Source organism: Lissotriton helveticus, chromosome 3_1 (assembly GCF_964261635.1).
Source record: "Lissotriton helveticus chromosome 3_1, aLisHel1.1, whole genome shotgun sequence".
Lineage (NCBI taxonomy): Eukaryota > Metazoa > Chordata > Amphibia > Caudata > Salamandridae > Lissotriton > Lissotriton helveticus.
In genome coordinates, this window is record NC_136061.1 from 1,899,188,811 (window position 1) to 1,899,211,754 (window position 22,944).

General features: G+C 43.3%; 1 protein-coding gene across 2 annotated transcripts in view; it reads left to right on the plus strand.

Moving 5' to 3' along the window:
• LOC144825200 (galanin peptides-like) overlaps positions 1 to 22,944 on the plus strand; it is a 257,154-nt gene that overhangs the window by 9,892 nt on the left and 224,318 nt on the right. For both annotated transcript variants that reach the window (XM_078684053.1, XM_078684052.1), the window contains exon 2: positions 2,505 to 2,585. In XM_078684053.1, coding sequence (XP_078540179.1) covers positions 2,505 to 2,585 — 81 coding nt within the window. The remainder of the gene's footprint in view (positions 1 to 2,504; positions 2,586 to 22,944) is intronic.

Below are 22,944 nucleotides of genomic sequence, written 5' to 3' on the forward strand. Positions count from 1 at the left end.
GACGTGCATTTACAGTTCACTTCTCTGAGAACACTATTTCTCTCCAATTAGTCCAATCAGTTGTTGATACAGCATGGGGCTCTGCAGTGGCCAGGATATGATTACATCTATGTTTTAGAATACCTTCAGCTTTATCCCATTTATTTTTAGGGAAAAACATGAAAGTACTCCAGAGAATGGGCTTACATTCACCACCCGCCACAAAAGGTACCATAATGGGGAGCCGCGGCCAACAGTCAATAGGTAAAGGGAGCCGTAGGTTGGAAAAGTTTGGGAACCACTGCACTATGGCATGGGCCCAGGCAGGCGGGCAACACCCATTGGCCTCAAAGGGCTTCAGCCCCCCGTCGTGTGTGGTAGCCCGGGATGAGACACTTCCCGGGGCCTGCTCACAGCCGCACCCGAGCACTTCACAAGTCTTTAAAAGACCTTGTGCATGTTAATGGGGCTTTGTTGTTGTTTCACCCCTTCTAAGAGCCCCTTCAGCTCGACTCTGCCGAGTGCCTAAAGATTCAGCCCCGCCGAAATTTTTTCTTAGCCCCCCCCGAAATTTGACTCTAGTTGCGCCTCTGCTACTAGGTAATGTGTCAGTTTGGAGTATTGCAATATTTTATGTTTCTTTAGCTTTTGTCTAACATTTCTGGAAAACTGTATTGCAAATTATGAATAGTTTTCCCCCCATGTTTTCAAAACAGTTTCTATAAAGAGGAACTCCTGGCAATAACTCTCTCAGGCTGTGGCAGGCTCACTGTATGGTGCCAAATGGTGACTGTGTTAAACTATAGAAGGGATGCTTTACCTCCCAGTTCAGGTCTAAGTGGGCAGTAGTTGTGCAGTGTGAAGTTTTGAGTATTGTACCTGTTTAGCCTCAGACTGGATTCCTTCCCTGTTGCTTGGCGGCAGGCACAGTTTCTTGCACTGGTGTGGTACAGAGATCCATGGTTATAAACTATCCAGTTCAGTACTGTACTACCTGACCAGGAGCCGCAGGACAAAAGATACAGCCATGGGGGGGGGGTTACACTTCACTTACAGATCAGCTGTTGATAGAGCTGCACAAGGCAGTTTATTATCTTTATTCAGAGGCAGCAGTTTTCTCACATGTTCAGGTTTATTTCGTATGTGATTTACAGTTCTCTAAGGACATCTACTGTTGACATTGTCTACTTTTAACTAATCACTGAGAGTTATTAAAGATGCTCATATCACTTGAATCAAATGTCTGCAGTCCAGATATGTAAAAGTGGTAAACCAATCCTGAGATTGTTCTTAAACGTCCTATTCGAACAAACGGAAGTGCATGTGCGTTTGTGTGTTTACGTCTGTGTGTCAGAGTCAATCATTATAGAGCTAGGAGAACAAGCAGTAGCAAATAAGAAGGGCCAGTGTAGAACCTCTTTCTCAGATCAACATGAGACAAAGTGGAAGGGTCAAATGACTGGGGGGTCGACGTTTATACATTATTGGGACAAACATGTTGGGAGTGAGATGTGTATGCTGTGTGAATATACATGCCTGGAGCAGCACAACAGGTAATTGGGTAGGTTGTTTGAATTACCAGATAAAGGAGGGCAGGTCAGAAAGATAGGAAGCAAATTAATTAAATGTTCTTATTCCAAGGTGCTTAAAGAGCAAACAGAATGACCAAATGTTTAAGTCTCACCTAGGCAGCGCTTATGCTGTCTCTTTGAGATCAGCTGTGCTCAGGATATGGGCACTAAGCTACACCCATTTTCAAGCACTGCCCCTGCTGCATGTGTTATTACACAGACACTTTGCAGCACAATTTTTTTTCTTTTAGCTGGAGCACTTGAGATCAGTGCTAGTTACTGCTAGTCTTGCTTCTCGTAGGCGAGAACTACAAGTACAAAGTGCGTGTTTTATGCACTGCTTACAGGTTTTTAAAACACATAAATAAAAGGCATTGTCATTTAGAATGCCAATAGCTCAAACTCTCACAAATGCGAGACCTATTGCATTGCAAATGCTTGTTGTTGCCTGCTACTCTGATTTTATAATGCATGCACTGACCCAGCAATTCCTAAATTCACGATGATGTTGAAAGGAGGTACATGTTTAATTATGTTTTCGCTCCCGATGATGGAAGGAACATTGTATGCTGCATGCTGCTTGATAATATTTTCTTCGCATAATTTCCTCAAGGCCAGATAAAGGTGATGATGAAATAAGGAAGTATGCCAGCCTTTAATTTACATCCCAACTTTCTAATGAGTTGCCAGGCTAATTATGAATCGTGGATCGAAAAATAACTAGCCCCAGTCTGCCTCGTAGCTATATTCCTCTCTACATGACCTCGCGTGGGTGGGCACCGACACAGCAGTATTGTCATAGCTTAAAAAGGGACGGAGGCATTTAAGAAGAAAACTTTTCTATATTCTGGGACCGACTGTTAAGTCATTGAATTCACTTTTATTTTTTAACTTGGCAAAGTTCAGGAAACTTGCAGAGGGAAGAAACTGTTGTTTTGTGCTTCTCTTTTCTAGATGCAAAGGTGTACAAGCATCATGTTCATCGCGCTAATCTTCTGTGTCAGCATCTCACACACGTTTGGACTTGTGTTATCGGTAAGCTGTCTTCATTCATCAATGAATTAACGACTGAAAACTATGCTGGGGTGAGGGACACTGGTGTTTCTGTGGCGCTTCATTTGTTAAAAATAAAAAAATATATATGTAGAGGCCCAAAGTTGTTCATATGAGCCTGTGTCCAGCACTGCTGGAAACCGACATCAGCCCGTCGCCAGTGTGGTAATCTTTTATGGCACTCCCCCAAAGACCCCTTTCTGCACAAATTCCCTCACTACCACCCTCTAAAAAGTGCCCCTCATCTCTCCCTAACCCTCACTAACAAACCTTTCATTTGTACCATAGCGCTACTTATACCAGTGTAGGGTGTCAGTGCACTTTACACCACGCAGACATTATATAGAGACAACAAATCATGTGTGCATTCATCTGTAGAAAATGGTACATAAAACAATGAGGATTACAAGGTGGAGAAATCACGCATCCATACTAGAAGGCAGTATATTTTAAGAGTGTTTAGTCGGGAGAAGCACGACTCGGGATTTAAAACGTATCACAGTAGTGGGGTAAGTTTTACTAATAAGAATGCATTTCTACCCAAACAAACTATTTTTAGCAATATTATGATAATGAAAGACTGGGCAAAAACAGAACACTCTAACCCTTACAATGCAGTTTGCATGCAGCTCTTTGATGACATTTCATTGGTACTGTGCTGTATTAGGATTGCAATTTATGTACTGAAAGTAACAAAAGGATCGCTGTGTCAAAGACAGTTACCCACTGAGCTATCCAGAAAAAATACAGTTCTATACTATGCATGGTACACGTTCCTTGTAGGTGCATCTTAACCATCTGTGCTACTTTATGGTCAGTTAAAAATGTCACTAGACAAAACTCTGATCTCTCTCAGGCAAGAACATTAATCTCAAGCATTGTCTTCATATTTGCAATATTGCCTACAAACTCAAACTGCTGAACACATAAGGAACTCCGAAGCAGGTGCCTTTATACCCATAAGTAATTTATAAAGACAGCATTCCTCACACTCCCACTGCTCAGTGCCATGTGTTGCTGCACAGGTTGCACTGCCCTAAAGCCGGCTCTGCTGCTGAATACAAAGCTACCCAGTCTTGAATCCTCCTCATGCTCTATTCTTTCACTAGCCTATCTCTTTATCTCACGTTTGCAAATTCTGTTTCAACCCTGCTTTCTCCCTTTGTCACTGTTTTTCTGTCCTTTTTTGTCTCCTTCTTTTTGCCAAACATGGTGCCATATTATCAAGGAACGGCGATAACATTATCGCTGCTTTAGCGGCAGGAAACTGCCGCTAAAGCAGCGATAATGGGCTTGGTAATAAGCCCTTGTGAATTCCCATAGAAGCCCATGTTCACACCAGAACCTGGGCTTCTATGGGAATTCACAAGGGCATATTATCAAGCCTATTATCGTCGCTTTAGCGGCAGTTTCCTGCCGCTAAAGCGTCGATAAGGTTATTGCCGTTCCTTGATACTATGGCCCTCGAGTTCTGATGCCCATCCATGACACAAAATAAGCACTGCCAGCTTCTGCATATTGTTGTGTTATTCAAATGATATGTATTACTGCAATCCCATTAATCTCAGACATACTTTTAGAAGTCTTATTATTAAGTATTTTTAACTAACGGGTGAAATAATATTAATGAATATCATCCTTGTGAAAGAAACAGACCAAGCCATATGAGTACTCACAAATGTATTAATCATGGCCCTACCTGAATAATTTAGTTATTGGGTTATAAACCTTGGGGTTCTGTTAATAACATTTCATGTAATGCTGGGCAGCAAGCAAGTTTTTCTGCTGTGTTGTGTGAAAGGGAGAGAGAGCAAAAATGATTCATGTTCACAAACATATGGAGCATGTCTGCTCTCTTCTTGCATTAGCGCACTGTGTGCTTTGTAGTGCCAACAAATGCACCCTTGCAGCATAGTGCAAGGGTGCCTGCATTACGGGCAGGATTGTTTTTGTGCAGGAAGGAACACCTTCCAGCACAAAAACAACCTTTGAAGCATTTTCCTCTATATATGTGTGATGCAGTGATGCATTAAACATAGAAAGAGGAATTAACGAGGAAAAATAAAGTTATTTCTCCTCGTTGCACCTCACTGGGGAAGACGTAACATTTTGACGCATTCCCGGGTTTACTAGATTTAATTAATCTGGGAATGTGCCAAAATCCATGGGTGGATGCATGGGTACGTTCATGCTCCACCAATGGAAATTCTCCCAAGTTGAAATGTAACATAACACAGTGCAAGCAGCTGCGTTGCATTACATTTCCTTACCAAACTAAACAAGGCAGCGCAAATTGAACTTGCGTGCCTTTGTAAATATTACTGAAGCACTTACTTTGGAGATGAAAGGACAATGCAAATGCTTCATAAACTCAGCCTAAGACTATTGCTAATACGGAAATCCATTTTACACAGGGGGACATGAGCAACATGGATGGACTTGGACAGAGGTAGTTAGTTTCTAAGCATCCCAAGTGGACACTAAGGGGCAGATTTACAAGCCCATTGCGCATCTTTTACGCCGCCACTGCGTCACTTTTGTGACGCAGTGGTGGCGCAAAAGCTGCGCCATGCTGCAGGGTTTACAACGTGACGCATCAGGCAGATGCGTGATGTTGTAAAGCCCTCTGCCAGAAGTAGGAGTTCCAGCGCAGGGGGGCGGTGCAGGAATGCCTTCCAAAAGTGGCTGAGTGAAATTTACAAGATTTCACTCAGTCACTTTTGAGCCAATGCTGGATCAAACCCCTGGGCCTGCTTGAAGCAGGTGTAAGGATTGACGCAGCATTGTAAAGATAGGACCCCTCAGAGTATTGCTTGAACTGCAGCAATGCGCCGCCTTTACGGCACAGATACGTCACGCATCTGTGCCGTTTTTGCCCCATGGTACGCCGCATTGTAAAACGGCGCATCCATGGTGGCGGAGCCGTGGTGCACAATAACTGGTGCATCCCTGCTGATATGCAGGGATGCGCCAGTTATTATAAATCTGCCCCCGAGTGCCTCTCTGGATCACTTACGGCTAATGTTATCTGAAAGCTGCCTGATGAACCTTACCTTAGTTGATGCACTTAGATCTCAGTGCTGCAGAGTGCAGTACACTAAAATCACCCATATTGGACACACTCAATAATAAAGGATTCCACAGAGTTTTTCGCTGTACCTTTCAATCACTTGCAGGCATTGCTGGAAACTTGAATATGTAGAATAGTTCCATGTTAGCTTCTCTTATCAGTACCCCCAAATTGGGATTGAGGCATGATTGTACTAGGGTTTAGGCTGAAGTGGCATGGTGTCTACAGTATATGTGCAGCTGCTCAGAGTGCTTTTGTATGTAAAGTTGACAATGCGGCATTGCGTAATTTCTGTTCACGCACCAAAATGTAAGGAGTACCATTTATGACTACAGAAATGTATGTCTTCAATCTGGCTCAACTATCATGATCTCCAGGCGTACCAGATGCTAAATAGCAAGATGAGGTGTTGGGTTAGATCAGGCCTACATATTCTGCTAAACTCTCGAACACCTTAGTATAGAAGTTGGCACGGACACTGGAAAATGCAAAAGACAAGTTTATTAAGACCCCATGGGGTGGTGGTACATTCCTACAACACCCTTCGGCAATGTAAGAAGTAGCACACCGAACATCGGTGCGCGACCTCTTTTATACAGTTTAATGACAATAAAAAGATAGGCGGTTACAAGTTACACACTTTAGGTACATATAAGGTCATTTTTGGAACACAGCCAGCATGTGGGAGGAGTTTAATAGCACTGGTCAGTTTATGCTAACATTCCTAGAGAATGACCAGTCGATGCATAGTGCGCATGTGCGCTTGACCAGTACTAAAAATAGCCTGTTGCCGAGCAGAATAAATGACCATGGGTATCGAGAAAGGACAAAGGGGCACGCTGACCATGAGGCAGCGTGTTCATACAAAATGGAAGTCGGAAGGATTCAAAATGGCCCCCGTACATTTTGGTCAAGTTAACGGAAAAGATCGTGTAGCATAGCTAAACCCTAACTCAGGAGCTGCCAAAACACGACAGACGGCCCTTTTAGCGTTTAGCAAAAGCTACCTCATAACGGACGTAATCAGGATTCTCGTCCTCAATATTGATGGCCATTATTTTCAGCACTTCATCGTTGATCAATTCCTCTTGCTTAATAATAGCTCGTTTGGACGGGATACAGGCTGTGATACATACAGAGCATAAAGTAGGGCCACATTGAATACATAGACAGAGGAAAAACAGTGTTCCAATAAAAATACATAGAATGGTTAATAATTTCCAACCCCAAGTACTAAATAGGGTCCAGAACCAACCAGAAAGGGTCCAAGTTCCATTTTCTGGGTGGATCTCAGCAGCTATCTTATGTAATTTCGTAATCGAATCATACACGGAAGGTGAATTATCTGGCACGTACACACAGCAACTACTACCGATAATGCGGCATGCTCCACCACAATCAGCTAGTATCACGTCTAGAACCATTCGGTTCTGGAGCGTCACAATTCTAGTAATCTGCAATTCTTCAGTTATATTTCCCAAAGCAGAGGCAGTTTCATTAGCAACGGCTTCCACCACACGTGTAAGCCTCCTAATCTTTCGGCTATTCAACGCAGCTCCTACAAATGAAAATAACCCTAGATTGAAATCTACATATTGCTGTAAAGTAGTATCAGTTTGATCTATCCCATCAAGATCTAATGTTCTTTTAACTCTGTTTAGTACAAAGTCATGGTATAAAACGTAATCATTGTGATACATAGGAGGAGCAATGAATACAGGCGGCAGTACAAAAGCTATGTAACATGTCCCTAACCATCCCAGTGGCAGACGGTGGTATCCCTTGTTCCCACAAATGAAATATGTATTACGCGAGGCTACAAATGCAATTCCGTTTGGCGTATCAAAAGCAAGTGTAACATTACATTCGCTGCGGCCTACAGGGATTGTACCTTTATTTCTAATACAAAGATCTGCTTTTGTATCAATTACCGTTATCACGTGTAAATCCGTTATATTTATAAGTCTTTGATTCGTATAAACACGAGGTGTAGATACATTGTCCGGACGATATTCTTCCCATTCAAATTTAGTTCCTTCAGCTTGTGGATACCCATCTTTGTCATTAAAACATATCTTGTTCAATCGAAAGAGTAGTCCTCCTTTCGTTGGCCATCGTAAAGTAAAAAGAAGAGTGTACCAAGCATTACAAGAACCATTATGAGAAAACGGGAGAGGAATAAGTGGCGTTCCTCCTCTCTTCTGATGTCCAGGCAACATTCCACATACCCAACAGTTTGATGTGTTGGTCATGTTGTGAGTGCGATGCAAAATCTGAATAAAACTATTATTCAAATAGGTCTGTCTATGTCTCTCTTCATGATAAGGCAAAGTAAAATGAAAATGTTCGGACGGGCTTGGAGTGGTAGGCAGTAAGTGTTCTCGTGCAGGAAACAATTGTTCTATAGTCCAAGCTACCACTGCAATCACTACTATAGTCAACACAAACAATACAGCACCAAGAATTCTCCCTTTTCGTGTCGAAGGAGATGCCATAATTCGTAAAACAAATGATCTTCAAAAGCAACACTAAGAGAAAAAAAAACGATGGTTCTGGACTGAGGCTGCCGTTGGTTTGTTCTCCGAGATTCAAGACGGGTGTCGCTACACTGGGTCGAACTGATCCCCCCCCTTGATATTCCCGGCTTCCGTTTCACAAACCTCAGAGCGGTTACCAACCAGTTCAAAATGCAAAAAGAAATTATTTCCTAGAACGTAGATTGTACTTCACTCCATCAGAAACAGTGTGGTCCGGGAAGGCTCCTTCCAATTCATTGGACGTAACAGCTGGGCTCTTTTCTGCATCCAAAATTTTCCTGTAGTCAGACAGCACCACAGGGCTCACCAGGTCCGGGGAAACACGACGACAATGGGTAGAATGGATCCACCGTTTCTTGTTGGTCACTCGTACTGCTGTTCGGGTGGCGAGCAGCACTTGCTCAGGACCATGCCACCTCGGTTCCAAACTGCTGGATCTCTCAAATACTTTGACCATCACATGGTCCCCAGGACGAAGATCGTGAGCCTCACCGGTGGAGTTGTCGGGGAGCGCTTCTCGAACCTGCTGATGAATAGAAAGTAAATCATTTGTTAATCGTGCCAGATAGTCATTCATCATTATACAAGGCACATCATGTATCAAACGAGGCTTAGGAACTCCCCAGATATTCATCGGCCTTCCGAACACCACTTCATATGGTGTGAGGCCAGATCGAGAATGTGGCACTGATCGAATAGACAGCAATGCCAAGGGCAAAGCGTCCGGCCATTTCAAAGATGTGGATGCCACAATCTTTGCTAGCTTCAGCTTCAGAGTTGCATTGTATCGTTCTACCAAACCTGCTGATTGCGGATGAAAAACAGCGTGGAATCGTTGCTTGATTCCTAATCCTTTCAGGACGTACTGCACTACTTTCCCAATAAAATGAGGACCATTGTCATTCCACATAAATTTACAAACACCATAGCGCGGGAAGTACTCTTTGAGTAACACCTTAGCTGTTGTCAATGCTGTATTGTCTTTTGTAGGGTAAGCCTCAATCCATTTACTGAAGGCACACACCACCACTAAGACATACTTGAGGTTATTACAGCGTTCCAGCTGGATGTAGTCCATTTGCAATACTTCGAACGGTGCAGTAGGTGGAACAAACCCTCCTTTAGGAGTATGAGTCCCTTGTCCAGGATTGTGCTGTAAACATATCAGACAGGTCTGCACTACTCTCTTAGCCGTACTAGCAATTTCAGGATTTTCCCAAACCCGTGTAAGCAATTTAATAATTGCGAGAGCTCCAATATGTGCCAGCCCATGTGTCATTTGCACCATTGTTTGTAAATAGGCCATGGGTAGTTTCCATCTTTCCATATCTTTACTGCGCCAGCAACCCTCATCATCCAATACTCCTTCAGTGGCCCATTTCGTAAGTTCTACTTCAGATGCTGACTTCTGTATATCTAATATTTCTTCTCTAGCATCATGCCACCGCTCGGCTTGTGATTTCACCACGTACATGGGGAATTATTTTGTAGCATAGCGGTCTCTCTCGCAATGCGATCTGCGAAAGCATTGCCTTGTCCTACTTTATCCGTCACCTTTTTGTGTGCACTGCATTTGACTATTGCTACTTTCTTTGGACATAATAGTGCATTCAGGAGATCACGTACCAATTCTCCATGCATGATGTGTACTCCGTGTGAAGTCAAGAATCCTCGTTCCTTCCAGAGTAGGCCAAAATCATGCACTACTCCAAAAGTGTAACGACTATCCGTGTAAATGTTCACACATAGCCCAGCACTTAATTCACATGCTTTCGTTAAGGCTATCAATTCAGCTGCTTGGGCCGATTTCTGGGGTATCCGTGCTGCTTCTACCACTGTCTTAAGTGTCGTGATCGCATAAGCTGCGGAAGTCGTGCCATCTGGTAACTTCACACACGATCCATCGACCCACAGCTCCCGATCTACATCTGGAAATGGTGTATCCTGTAAATCGATACGACCCTTTGTCTGTTCCTCAGTCAGAAAAACACAATCATGTTGTTCTTCCTTCTGGGTCTCAGCAACAGGATCCGGCAGTAAAGTAGCAGGGTTCAGTGTCGCACATCGTTTTAGTGTGATGTGCGGCGCCAACAACGTTAGCTCATATCCTGTTAGACGGGCACTGGTTAGATGCTGTGTTTTCGTTTGATTCAACAACGCATCTACCGCATGGGGAACTAACACCAACAATTTGTGTGACAAAACTATTCCTTCACTTTGTCGTATTGCTACTGCTGTTGCTGCAACTGCTCGAAAACATCCAGGCAATCCTCGAGCCACAGGGTCGAGTACCGCCGAGAAGTATGCACAGGGTCTCTGTTTGTCTCCGTGTGTCTGCACTAAAACTGACAATGCGCACCCATCCTTCTCGTGTACATACAATGTGAAGATCTTCGTATAGTCAGGTGTACCTAACACTGGTGCAGAACAGAGAGCCTGTCTCAATTGTTCAAAAGCATTCTGACATTCATTTGTCCATTCAATGGGAATCGGTGTATCTTTGGACAGCAATGCTAACAAAGGCTTAACAATGTGAGAAAAACCCAATATCCATTGCCTACAGAAAGACGTCAAACCTATGAAGGCACGAACATCCTTCTGAGTGCGGGGAACTGGTGTATCTAACACTGCTTGAATTCGATCTGGTGTTAATGCACGGCCCTCCTTAGACAAAAGATGACCGAGGTAGGTCACCTTTGGTCTACAATACTGTAACTTCTTCTTCGAAACTTTATGATTATTTTTGGCTAAGAAGGAAAGCAAGGAAAAGGTACTTTTCTCACACTGTTCCTGCGTATCTGCTGCAAGTAAGATGTCATCCACATACAGTATAAGAGCCACTCCATCCTGCAATTCAAAGGAATCAAGCTGTCTCTTCAAAGCCTGACTATAGATGCTAGGACTTTCCGTATAGCCCTGGGGAATTCGACAAAATCTATACGATTTATTATTTAATGTAAATCCAAAGAGATATCGACTATCAGGATGTACAGGAATCGAGAAGAAGGCATTCTTCAAATCGATGACTGTAAAAGTAGTTGCCGTCGGTGGAACCAACGTAAGCAATGTGGTGATATCAGACACCACCGGGTACTGAGGCACTACTATCTTGTTGATTTCCCTCAAATCAATAATAAAACGGTAAACATTAGCATCTGTATCTCTTTTAAGGATCGGTCAAATTGGGCTGTTGCAAACATTGTAGGGAACTTCCTCAACTACTCCTGCCAAAATCAAATCATTCACAATGTGTATCAAAGCAATTTCACCTTCCCTCGAAATTTTATATTGTGGGACACGTGGCAGAGATACTCCCTCCTTTACCGTAATATGTACTGGGGGAATACTCATCTGTCCTACATCAGTATCAGAAGTGGCCCACAATGTTTTTGGTAGGGAGGCTAATACTTCAGATTCATGGAGAAGACACACTCGCTCAATTTCTGGATAATTTTCATTCAACACCACCCGCACTCCTTCCGGGGCACAACGAATAGTAGCTCGAAAATGTTTTAACATATCAAGTCCCATAATATTATCTGGTGTATTCGGTGACAGTAAAAAGGGACAAGGGGCAGCAGATTTATCAACATGAAATGTAACGGGTTGAGACAGTGGGCTAGAAGTAAGTGTTCCATCGAACCCTATAGCTGTAATTACCTCGCCAGACAGGGGAGCCCTTGGAACCAAGTGTTTGGACAAAGCGCTACGAGTAGCTCCTGTATCGACCAGAAATTGATCAGTGGAACCCAAAACATGTGCTTCTATGTATGGACCCCTTTGATCAACCGGTACCTCAACCGATTCCACACCCCATCCTACGCAATCCTATGCATAGCGCTCATCGCGTGGCTCAACAGAGCCACCCTCATTGATCTGATATTGATTACGATTATCGAATGTATTATAATCTGTCTGACCACGACCCCTTGCTCCATATCCTCCCCGATCATTCGCCCCATAACCTCCTCGATCATTTGTCCCATAACCTCTCGGTCCTCCATAATTATTCCTGGACCTACCACTTCCTCGTCCCCTCCAATTATGCTGTTCCCGAAACAATGGACAATCTGCAATCCAATGTCCAAACTGTTTACAGTATGCACACTGATTCACAGATATGTCGGAACGAGGAGGAGGAGCGTTATTATACGATCCTCGTCCCCCTCGATTGTTTCCCCTCGTAGCCTGAACCTGAGCCAACATTACCTTCATCTTCAAATCCTTCACTTTCTTATCACTACTTTCCTTTGCCTCCGATTCCTGTCGTTCATAATATTGAGCCATAGTCAATAAAGAAGCAGGGGTCGCCGTGGTCCACGAACTTTCACTCGCTTTTAATCGTTTTGCAATCTCCGGTAGGAGATTAGCCACATATTTGTCAACGAATAAATGTCTGCCTGTATCTTCTGTCAATGATTGTCCACTGTAATCATGAAACGCTTCCTCAAAGCGAGAAAAGAAATCTGAAACCGATTCATCTGTTTTCTGTTTACAAGAGGCTAATATGGTCCAATCAATCTTTTTAGCGGGAACAAGCGTTTTTAATTTATTTAGTATGCACCCTGGAAGGTCCAATATTAATTGACAAGGCTTACATGCTGGTTCCCTGTCTAAGTCAGCTTGAACTATATCTTTCCAACCTGCCCCAAAAGTCGTGGAATCATCAAACTTACGAATCACTCTCCACATATCAGGGGGCAATATTAGTCCAAAAAAACAGATCAATATCAACTAACGTCATAATACACGATGAAATTGCACTTTCAACACTTTCATAGAAAGCCGCTGGGTTTTTACGAGGATCAGGCAAAGCATTCTTAAGTGCCATAACATCTGCTCTATTCCAGGGCGTATAAACCCAGTTATACACAAAATACCCCTTGGCGTCTTTAGATGTTTTATCATCATCTGTGCCATCCCCTTTATGGGGGACATACAAAGGCGCAGCTTCTCGCATAGGTCTAATATTAATCGCGGCGGTCTTATCTGTTCCAAAGATAGAGCATTCTTTGGATATCTCCGTCGATCCGGACGCAGGCGGACCCGATGACCTTTCCAACTCCCGTAGTCGTGTTGCCTCATTCCGTAGCTGAACCAAACGTTTGAAAAATTCATCCGCATCTGAAAGAACAAAGAGACCTTTACGAAAATTATCGCGACCCTTGGATATCTCCTTGGGTTCTAACTCTGGAGAATATTTCCTAAAGCGTTCAACAACCTCATCTCCAAAATGATCTAAGAAATACATTCGCTCCTGATCAGACCATTGTTCCATTTGCTTACTAATTTCAGAAACAGTGACAGTATTAATATTTAACTTTCGTGCAAACGAACGCAATTCCGCAGTTCGTTCCGCATGTAACCTTGTACGCCGTGTATTCTGGTCATCCTCATCCGCATCCTTGTTCGGAGCCGTAGGTGCGACGTACGGAGGCGGACAGCGATCTAGTAATGAAAAATCATCTGTTTCATTAGTAAGGACCTGATAAAGAGGACGCCGGATGGGAAACTGACCATTAACCTGTAAATTATGTTCCCGAGTCTCCCTCTCTTTCTGTTCCTGCAACTCCTTCTCCTGTAGCTGTAAAGCTTTGTCACGTGCAGCCTTTCGCTGCACCTTCTCCGCCAAGGCTTCCTCACGCTTCATTCGTTCACGCACCTCTTTCTCCCACATACGCACACAATCAAACATATCTTGTCTAGACCTTCGCTGAAACAAACACTGCTCCACATACTGAACCTTTCGTAAATCGAATGACCCATGTAGTGGCCACTGTAATTCACGATCGGCTTTGCTGTATTTGTGCCATAATGTGCTGTACATTATTGGCGGGATGCCAAATTTTACATACATCTCACGATTAGGAGTCCCCTCTGGGGGAGCCAGCTGTGATTTATTTAATCGATAATTGGTACCATTCTCAAAGCAGCACATCCTTCGGAGCGTGCTGAAAACAGGCATGTTCAAAAGTACCACGGAAACGCGATACTACATAAAATGGCACTTAATGTGCTTCATACACGGTGTGCCGTTCAAATCAAATAAATTAGAGAAATATCCCTACATGCCTGCCTATGTGAGGTGCACTCCACATATAAATCAAATTCAAAGATTCAAATGTTAGCTAACTCAACAAATTCAAATTCAAATTCAAAAAGCCATAGAAAGTGTCAGTAGACTACCTCACCAATCAGAAGCTTACAACATCTCTTCAACAAATTAAAATTCAAAAAGCCATAGTGAGTGTCAATAGACTACCTCACCAATCAGAAGCTTACCGAATATCTTCAAACGTCCAAGATCCATCTGCCAAGTTCTGTGATCGAATCAGCCAAAACGGCACTACACGACAATCCAAGATCGGAATCTCAGTCGAGGACCGGCGCCACCTGGAAGGTCAGATCAGAAGGAAGGAAAGAAACACCGTGGATGCCAAGACTCGGGTCACTCAATGGCAGCGATCGCTTCCATGGCGAGTTTCCAAACCTTCGTCGCGACCTCTCCTTCGGGCATCCGAGTCACCGATGAGTCCCTTCGTGGTCGCCAATTGAGGTGTTGGGTTAGATCTGGCCTACATATTCTGCTAAACTCTCGAACACCTTAGTATAGAAGTTGGCACGGACACTGGAAAATGCAAAAGACAAGTTTATTAAGACCCCATGGGGTGGTGGTACATTCCTACAACACCCTTCGGCAATGTAAGAAGTAGCACACCGAACATCGGTGCGCGACCTCTTTTATACAGTTTAATGACAATAAAAAGATAGGCGGTTACAAGTTACACACTTTAGGTACATATAAGGTCATTTTTGGAACACAGCCAGCATGTGGGAGGAGTTTAATAGCACTGGTCAGTTTATGCTAACATTCCTAGAGAATGACCAGTCGATGCATAGTGCGCATGTGCGCTTGACCAGTACTAAAAATAGCCTGTTGCCGAGCAGAATAAATGACCATAGGTATCGAGAAAGGACAAAGGGGCACGCTGACCACGAGGCAGCGTGTTCATACAAAATGGAAGTCGGAAGGATTCAAAATGGCCCCCGTACATTTTGGTCAAGTTAACGGAAAAGATCGTGTAGCTGAGCTAAACGCTAACTCAGGAGCTGCCAAAACACGACAAAGAGGCTTATTTACAAGCCCCTTGCGTCACTTTTGCGTCACTTTTCCCATGCTAAAAGTGACGCAAAAGTGGCGCAAGGGGCTTGTAAATCTGCCCCCAAATGTAGAGGAGATAGGAGATGTCACCTAATGGCCGATTTTGGAAATGCAAAACCTGGGCCCCATATTATCAAGAACGGTGATAACATTATTTCTGCTTTAGCGACAGGAAACTGCTGCTAAAGCGGCGATAAGGTGCTTAATAATATGCCCTTGTGAATTCCCATAGAAGCCCAGGTTCTGGTGTGAAGGACATCAAACCTGGGCTTCTATGGGAATTCACAAGGGCATATTATCATGACCCTTATCGCAGCTTTAGCGGCAGTATCCTGCCGCTAGAAGCGGTGAGAATGTTATCGGCATTCTTGATAATATGGCCCTCTGTGTCTGCTCAACATCCTGTGCAACTCGGAAAATGCACCAATCTTCTTGTGTCTAAAAAACTGAATATATAACCTTGTGTAATGGAATCTGGTGCTCAAATAAAGTGATCCAAAGCCCGTGGGCAGAGACCGAGCTATATAAAAATGCAACAACAAAAAAATCAACCACATTTGCAGGAAAACCACTTTCTGAGTTTCAGTAAAGTAGCACGTTCTATGTTTTTTACAAGTTGAAACAGGTAAGGGTACTTTTCCCAAGGGACGTGGCCACCCGAAATAGGTTTTTTTTACACTATGAAGGCTAACCTATATGTGGGGCATACCTCTAGAGCCTATAGGATACAGTTACATCAGACGAAGTATAGGTTAATTATGTCCTAAAAATCATTTAAAAGAAAAATAGTACAGTCAAAAGTAATTTAGACGTGGGAATATTTCCGATCCTAAACTACTTTTGACCGAACCATCTTTCTTTCAAGCGAATTTCAGGACATAATTAACTAACTTACTTTTGCAAACCATTAGCTCGAGCCTCCAAATAAGTACATTTCGGAAAAGATTATTCAGCTGCCCTTTAATATCTAGCCACAGTGATATCTTCGACTGCTCTTTTTATTATTTGTCAGAAAATATCTTTCATCTGTGAAAAGAGGGCTCTTGAGAATAGTTGTGTGTGGTTATGTATTATCATGGTGAGCAAGACATGCAGATAAATAAATCAATATCAGTTCAATACTTTGAAATTGCCCAATATTATAATTGCAGATGCAATAATCGTTACAGAAAGAAACTGCCTGCACAGGCTTATCTTTTGGTCCAGATGGGTGACTCAGTGCTTAATTTGTAAATTATTGAGATCGGCGCCAACAGATCTGTTTGGCAGCCCAAGGCCGGTGAAGCTACATGTTGGCACGCAGAATATCAAGGCTTTGTATTCTTAAATTGACTTTATGCCTCTTTAATCCAACTCTCAAGTCACCATTTTACGCCAGACAGGTTGTATGACTGAACCTCACATGCCATTACCATTCATGCCTTTACAACACTGTAATTGCAATGCATGCATTTTTACCCCTATATATATATATATATATATATATATATATATATATATATATATATATATATATATATATATATATATATATATATATATATATATATTATTTATACCACACACATACATATATGTATATGTGGGTGTACATATATATATTTGTTGTAAAGGCAAAAATGGTAAAGGCATATGCGTGGAAAAAATCTCACAAGTAAGTTAAGTATAACATATATATATATATATATATATATATATATATATATTCACTGAAAAAACCATAGGTTATAGACCATATATAGTTAGGAATTAGCATTTACAAAACCTTGAAAATTCACTGAAAAAACCATAGGTTATAGACCATATATAGTTAGGAATTAGCATTTAAAAAACCTTATTTTACTCACACAAAACCATTGAAATTCCATATATAGTTAGTTGCACTAACTATATATCGCGCACCTGCAATCCACTGCTGATCATGTCACATATTACATCATTCATGACATGGTCAGTGACATCACTGATGACATCACTGATGACATCTCAAATGACATCACTGATGACATCACTGATGACATCTCATTTGACATCATTCTTGTGCTAATACGATAAACCTCTTCAGACTCTAATATAACCTTAGATACACTCAGTGTATACAGACACACACACTTCCACTCATCCATGGAGTTACTCACACACCCAGTCAGTCATGCAAAGAAACAATCTCATCTCCATTTCTTCAACTATACAGTTAAACACACCTTACTTATTGAAACATATACTAACACATATTTACTCTCTTATACAATCCCTGATACAAGTTCACAATGATCGATACAACCACTCACTCATTCGGTGGCTCTCATGCACAGTTATTTATATATGCCAACTCTCACATGTACTGTGTTTTACATATGTACTTACTATGACATGTAGCATTGAGATATCCATTCACTCATCAATACACTCATGCACACAGTCAACTGCCCATGTAGCTGTTTCCACATGCACTCTTGAACTCATACACCTAGTGAATAAACTGTTCACACATCTATGCATAGAGTCACACACCTTCCAGCCACCCCCACACAAACTCAATCTCCCATAGAAATACTTGGGCAAGCAATTAATAACACATATAGCCTCTCGTATAGCTAATGATCAACACATGCAGCAGTTTACAGAACAACAGACATAATGATGCACAAATTAAGACAGTTTAGTCACTAACCCATGCATTCAGTGAGACACATTTAATCACTCACTCATACAGTCAGTCACGCACCTACTAAATCCTTCATCCAGACACTTATACATCCACTCATTCTTCAATATGTAAGATATATTTTAACTTTACAGAAACATACAGTCACTGGATGTTGTCATCAGTGATGTCATCAGTGATGTCATTTGAGATGTCATCAGTGATATCATCAGTGATGTCACTGACCATGTCATGAATGATGTAATATGTGACATGATCAGCAGTGGATTGCAGGTGCGCGATATATAGTTAGTGCAACTAACTATATATGGAATTTCAATGGTTTTGTGTGAGTAAAATAAGGTTTTTTAAATGCTAATTCCTAACTATATATGGTCTATAACCTATGGTTTTTTCAGTGAATTTTCAAGGTTTTGTAAATGCTAATTCCTAACTATATATGGTCTATAACCTATGGTTTTTTCAGTGAATTTCAATGGTTTTTTAATAGCAAATATCATAAGCTGTCGAATGTCAAGTACGTGGTAAGTGAAAACATTTTCGTGTTTATGCACACTGATCTGCTTTGAATGGTGCCCCCCCCCCTCATTTCTATTAGGAGTACTCTCTCTTTGCAGATAGTGAAAGGTAGTTAACGCAGGCCTTTGCCCCCGTTGTAATCCGTCGTGCCTGCTTCTCTCTCGATTTGATTGATTGTTATCCAAGTATTTACTGTTTTAGAATTCGTTCTCTTTGGTTCATTCTCTATTTACAAACAAACACAGAGTCGCAATACTCTGTTTAGTCTTTGCAGATAACGAAAAATCGTGTAAAAAAAAAAGAAAAGGAATCGAGCAAAATCAGTAGGCCACTAATGGGATCTCTTTTTGACCTCGCTAAAATAGAAACATTAGGAACAACCCCTCATGACAAATACAAAACTAGTGAGATGAACTGAACTCCACACAATGATGGCTGCAAAACAGCTCGGCTCCGCCACCCACCCCGCCCAAAATAACGATAAAGAGCGGCTGCCATGATTGGTTGCGGAATGGCCACGACGGAGCTACGAAATGATGCTGCTCTCATGCTAACCCCAGCTTCAGTCTGAAACATCCAGAAACACTGTAGACTACCAATTCGATCAGTTCCGGTAGCGCCCCAATGTAACCCGGTAGAGAAGAACTAGCCCTCCCCTCTTTCACTGATGGTTCTTGTTGCCTGTCCCTTCTGTTCTCATTTAACAGAACTATTTAGCCTGCTGAAAGGGGTTGTGTTCCGACCGCTGGTTGGTGGAGACATTTTGACTATATTCTGGACCTGCGTTGTCGCGTAATGCGTCATATGACGCGCCGCGTTAGCGCATCCGGAAGTCATCCGGGGCGCGCAGCGCGTAACGTAAGCATAACAAGTCATGTGACTTGTTAATAAAACTTTTCATTGGTTCATTTTACTTTTCTTATTGTAATGATGAAAGGCTTGCTCATATGACCTAAAAATTACGCTTTTCATTACTTCCGAACATTATTTTTTCTTAAATATATGTTATAATGTTCCAGGCTAATGTACTTTCCCGGAAATTTTACAACTGTCCTGCAAGTAAAATATATTCTTTTTTCGAGAAAAAGAGCGTTTCTTCGTCCCATGATGGAGCCGTTGAGCAAAAGAGGGTCGACCTGCTGTCTTAGTCGCCGATACGCCTGAATATGAGATTCTTATCGATCACTTTATGTTGCAGGAATAGAAAACACAACAGCCCTTGACCATTTATCTTTACTGCGTTCCTTCGTATTATACCTTTTACCCTTCATGTAATTGGTCTGCTTTATTTCACTTGCCTTTTAATGATTCTAAAACAGTGACTATTATTACAAACTTTACCAATGTATATACTACTACCATGTTTTCTTTTAAAAACCTTTATTGTGAAAATTTCATTATACAAATACGAGCCTATAACCACGTGGGCCGGCCACGGAGCAAACTGTAATCGTATGTGATGAGTAGACATTTACACTGTAGAGGAACGTAACGGGCGGGCCATTAGGTTGCAAGAACTAAGGTGTCTAACAGTTACGGAATCGGTGGACGTACATTTTATAATTAAAATACGACAGGGCCAGTTACAATAAAATTATCTAGATATACATTTGCGGGCAAGTACCATGGGTGACGTTAATTCGAACTTTCAACAGTACAGTAATCAATAACACATCAGAACTTAATATCAATAGGGATGTCGAAATATTCAATCAATTCTCGTCCCCGCCCGCCATGTGCTTCAAAACTGCATACGTATCTCGTGATTTCAAGGTTCTGCAACCAGTACACAACAAGGAGTTACGAGTCCCATTTATTCCGGCGCCATTTTGGGCGAGGACGGGCAGGTCCAGGATATAGTCAAAATGTCTCTACCAACCATCGACTATGATGATGTTCATATGCTGTATTTATTAGAGTAACACTCATCTGCCCACATGAAATTAATTTACCACAATCTAAACATGTCATTTTAATCTTTCCAAAGTTCTTCTAAATATTTGGGACCGTTTCCCTTGCCTCTGAAGCTCTCAGTGCCACTTCTTTGATGAATGTACTAGCAGGTCAGGGGTTCTCCTCCAAATCTCTCTTTTATGCAGCACTATAATTAATTGGTGCCACCTCTCCATATGACGATGCATGGTATAGTTACCACAACTATATATTTTTTCGGTTCCTCTGGAGAGTTCATCGTGGCAGATGAAGCGTGTAACATACCGGGCATTTACCTTTTTTTGCATGTACAGGAAAGGGAAAAAAAATCGAGCGTTCGAGTTCTTAGGTGTCCCAGGGCCATTTTAGTGGACCAGGCCCAAATCCAAAGAACAGCTATCTCACAGGCTAATGGGGCGACCCACGCCGAGTTTCAGCATTGTAGGATGACCACACAAGTACAGCAACTTGCTAGACATCACCTCGGTGCCATCCGGATCTCGGCGCCCCACTGCAGATGAAGTGCCTCTCAACTATGAAACCACCAGAAAACGCTTGAGTCAGCTTTGTGTGAAGCCGCCATTTTGATTCAATCAATAGCGTCCCCCTGCACACATTCAGGGACCTGGTCGTGTCTTCAGGTCAAACGAATTTGGGACAAGATGCAGAAAGGAAAAGGAAAAAAGTTCCGCCGGACCCCGGGAGGTGGCCGCCTATGTCATGGGCGATCTTAGGCCACACCAGGGCAATAGTGAAGCTGCAGCAGGTGCAAATAAGCTTCAGACAGTGTTACAAGCGCTGCTCAGAACTCTCAACTATGACACCACCTCGGTGCCATCCGGATCTTGGCGCCTTGTGCTGGTTCCGGCCTATTCACACATCGGTCCGCTACTGACGCCACCTCACAGGCCAACGGGGCACGCCACGCCGACTTTCGGCGCAGCATTGTAGGATGGCCACACCAGTGCGGCAAATTGCTGGACACCACCTCGGTGCCATCCAGATCTCGGCGCGTTGTGCTGCCTTCGGCCTATTCGCCACAAGTGCGCACGCAACTCAGCTGCATAGCGAGTGAAACACCAAGGGGCGCCCCACTGCAGCCAAGGAACCTCCATCTTGGGGGCGACGCACAGCATCACATTGCTTTCCAATGCAGTCAGATCCTCAAACAGCCCCCACTGACTGACGCGAACTCACAGGCCAACGGGGCGCCCCACGCCGACTTTCGGCGCAGCATTGTAGGATGGCCACACCAGTGCGGCAAGTTGCTGGACACCACCTCGGTGCCATCCGGATCTTGGCGCGTTGTGCTGCCTTTGGCCCCATTCGCACATCAGTCCGCTACTGACGCCATCTCACAGGCTAATGGGGCGCCCCACGCCGACTTTCAGCATTGTAGGATGACCACACCAGTACAGCAACTTGCTAGACATCACCTCGGTGCCATCCGGATCTCGGCGCCCCACTGCAGATGAAGTGCCTCTCAACTATGAAACCACCACTGTGACATCCGGATCTTGGCGCGTTGTGCTGCCTTCGGCCTATTCGCACATCGGTCCGCTACTGACGCCATCTCACAGGCTAATGGGGCGACCCACGCCGAGTTTCAGCATTGTAGGATGACCACACCAGTGCAGCAACTTGCTAGACATCACCTCAGTGCCATCCGAATCTTGGCATCTAAACGCCTAGTGGTATCTTCCATACAGAAAATATTGTTACGCTACCTTTGGCCCCATTCGCACATCAGTCCGCAACTTAGACATCACCTCGGTGCCATCCGGATCTTGGCATCTCAGCGCCTTGTGGTGTCTTCTCGTCAGAAAATATTGTTGCGCTGCCTTTGGCCCCATTCGCACATCAGTCCGCTACTGACACCATCTCACAGGCCAACAGGGCGCCCCACGCCGACTTTCAGCATTGTAGGATGGCCACACCAGTGCGGCAACTTACTAGACACCACCTCGGTGCCATCCGGATCTTGGCGCGTTGTGCTGCCTTCGGCCTATTCGCACATCGGTCCGCTACTGACGCAAACTCACAGGCCAACGGGGCGCCCCACGCCGACTTTCAACATTGTAGGATGGCCACACCAGTGCTGCAACTTGCTGGACACCACCTCGGTGCCATCCGGATCTTGGCGCGTTGTGCTGCCTTCGGCCTATTCGCACATCGGTCCGCTACTGACGCCGCCTCACGTGCCAACGTATTTTCTCCGCATTTTATACCCTATGCCGCATAACAGGTCATGTGACTTGTTTATAAAACTTTTCATTGGTTCATTTTACTTTTGGTTTCCTAATGATGGAAGGCTTGATCATATGACCTAAAAACAACACTTTTCATTGGATGAAAACGTTTTTTTTTTTCCAAACGATGAAAGCCCCACCTTGTTTCTGGATGTTTCAGACTGAAGCTGGCGTCAGCATGAGAGCACCACCATCTCGTAGCTC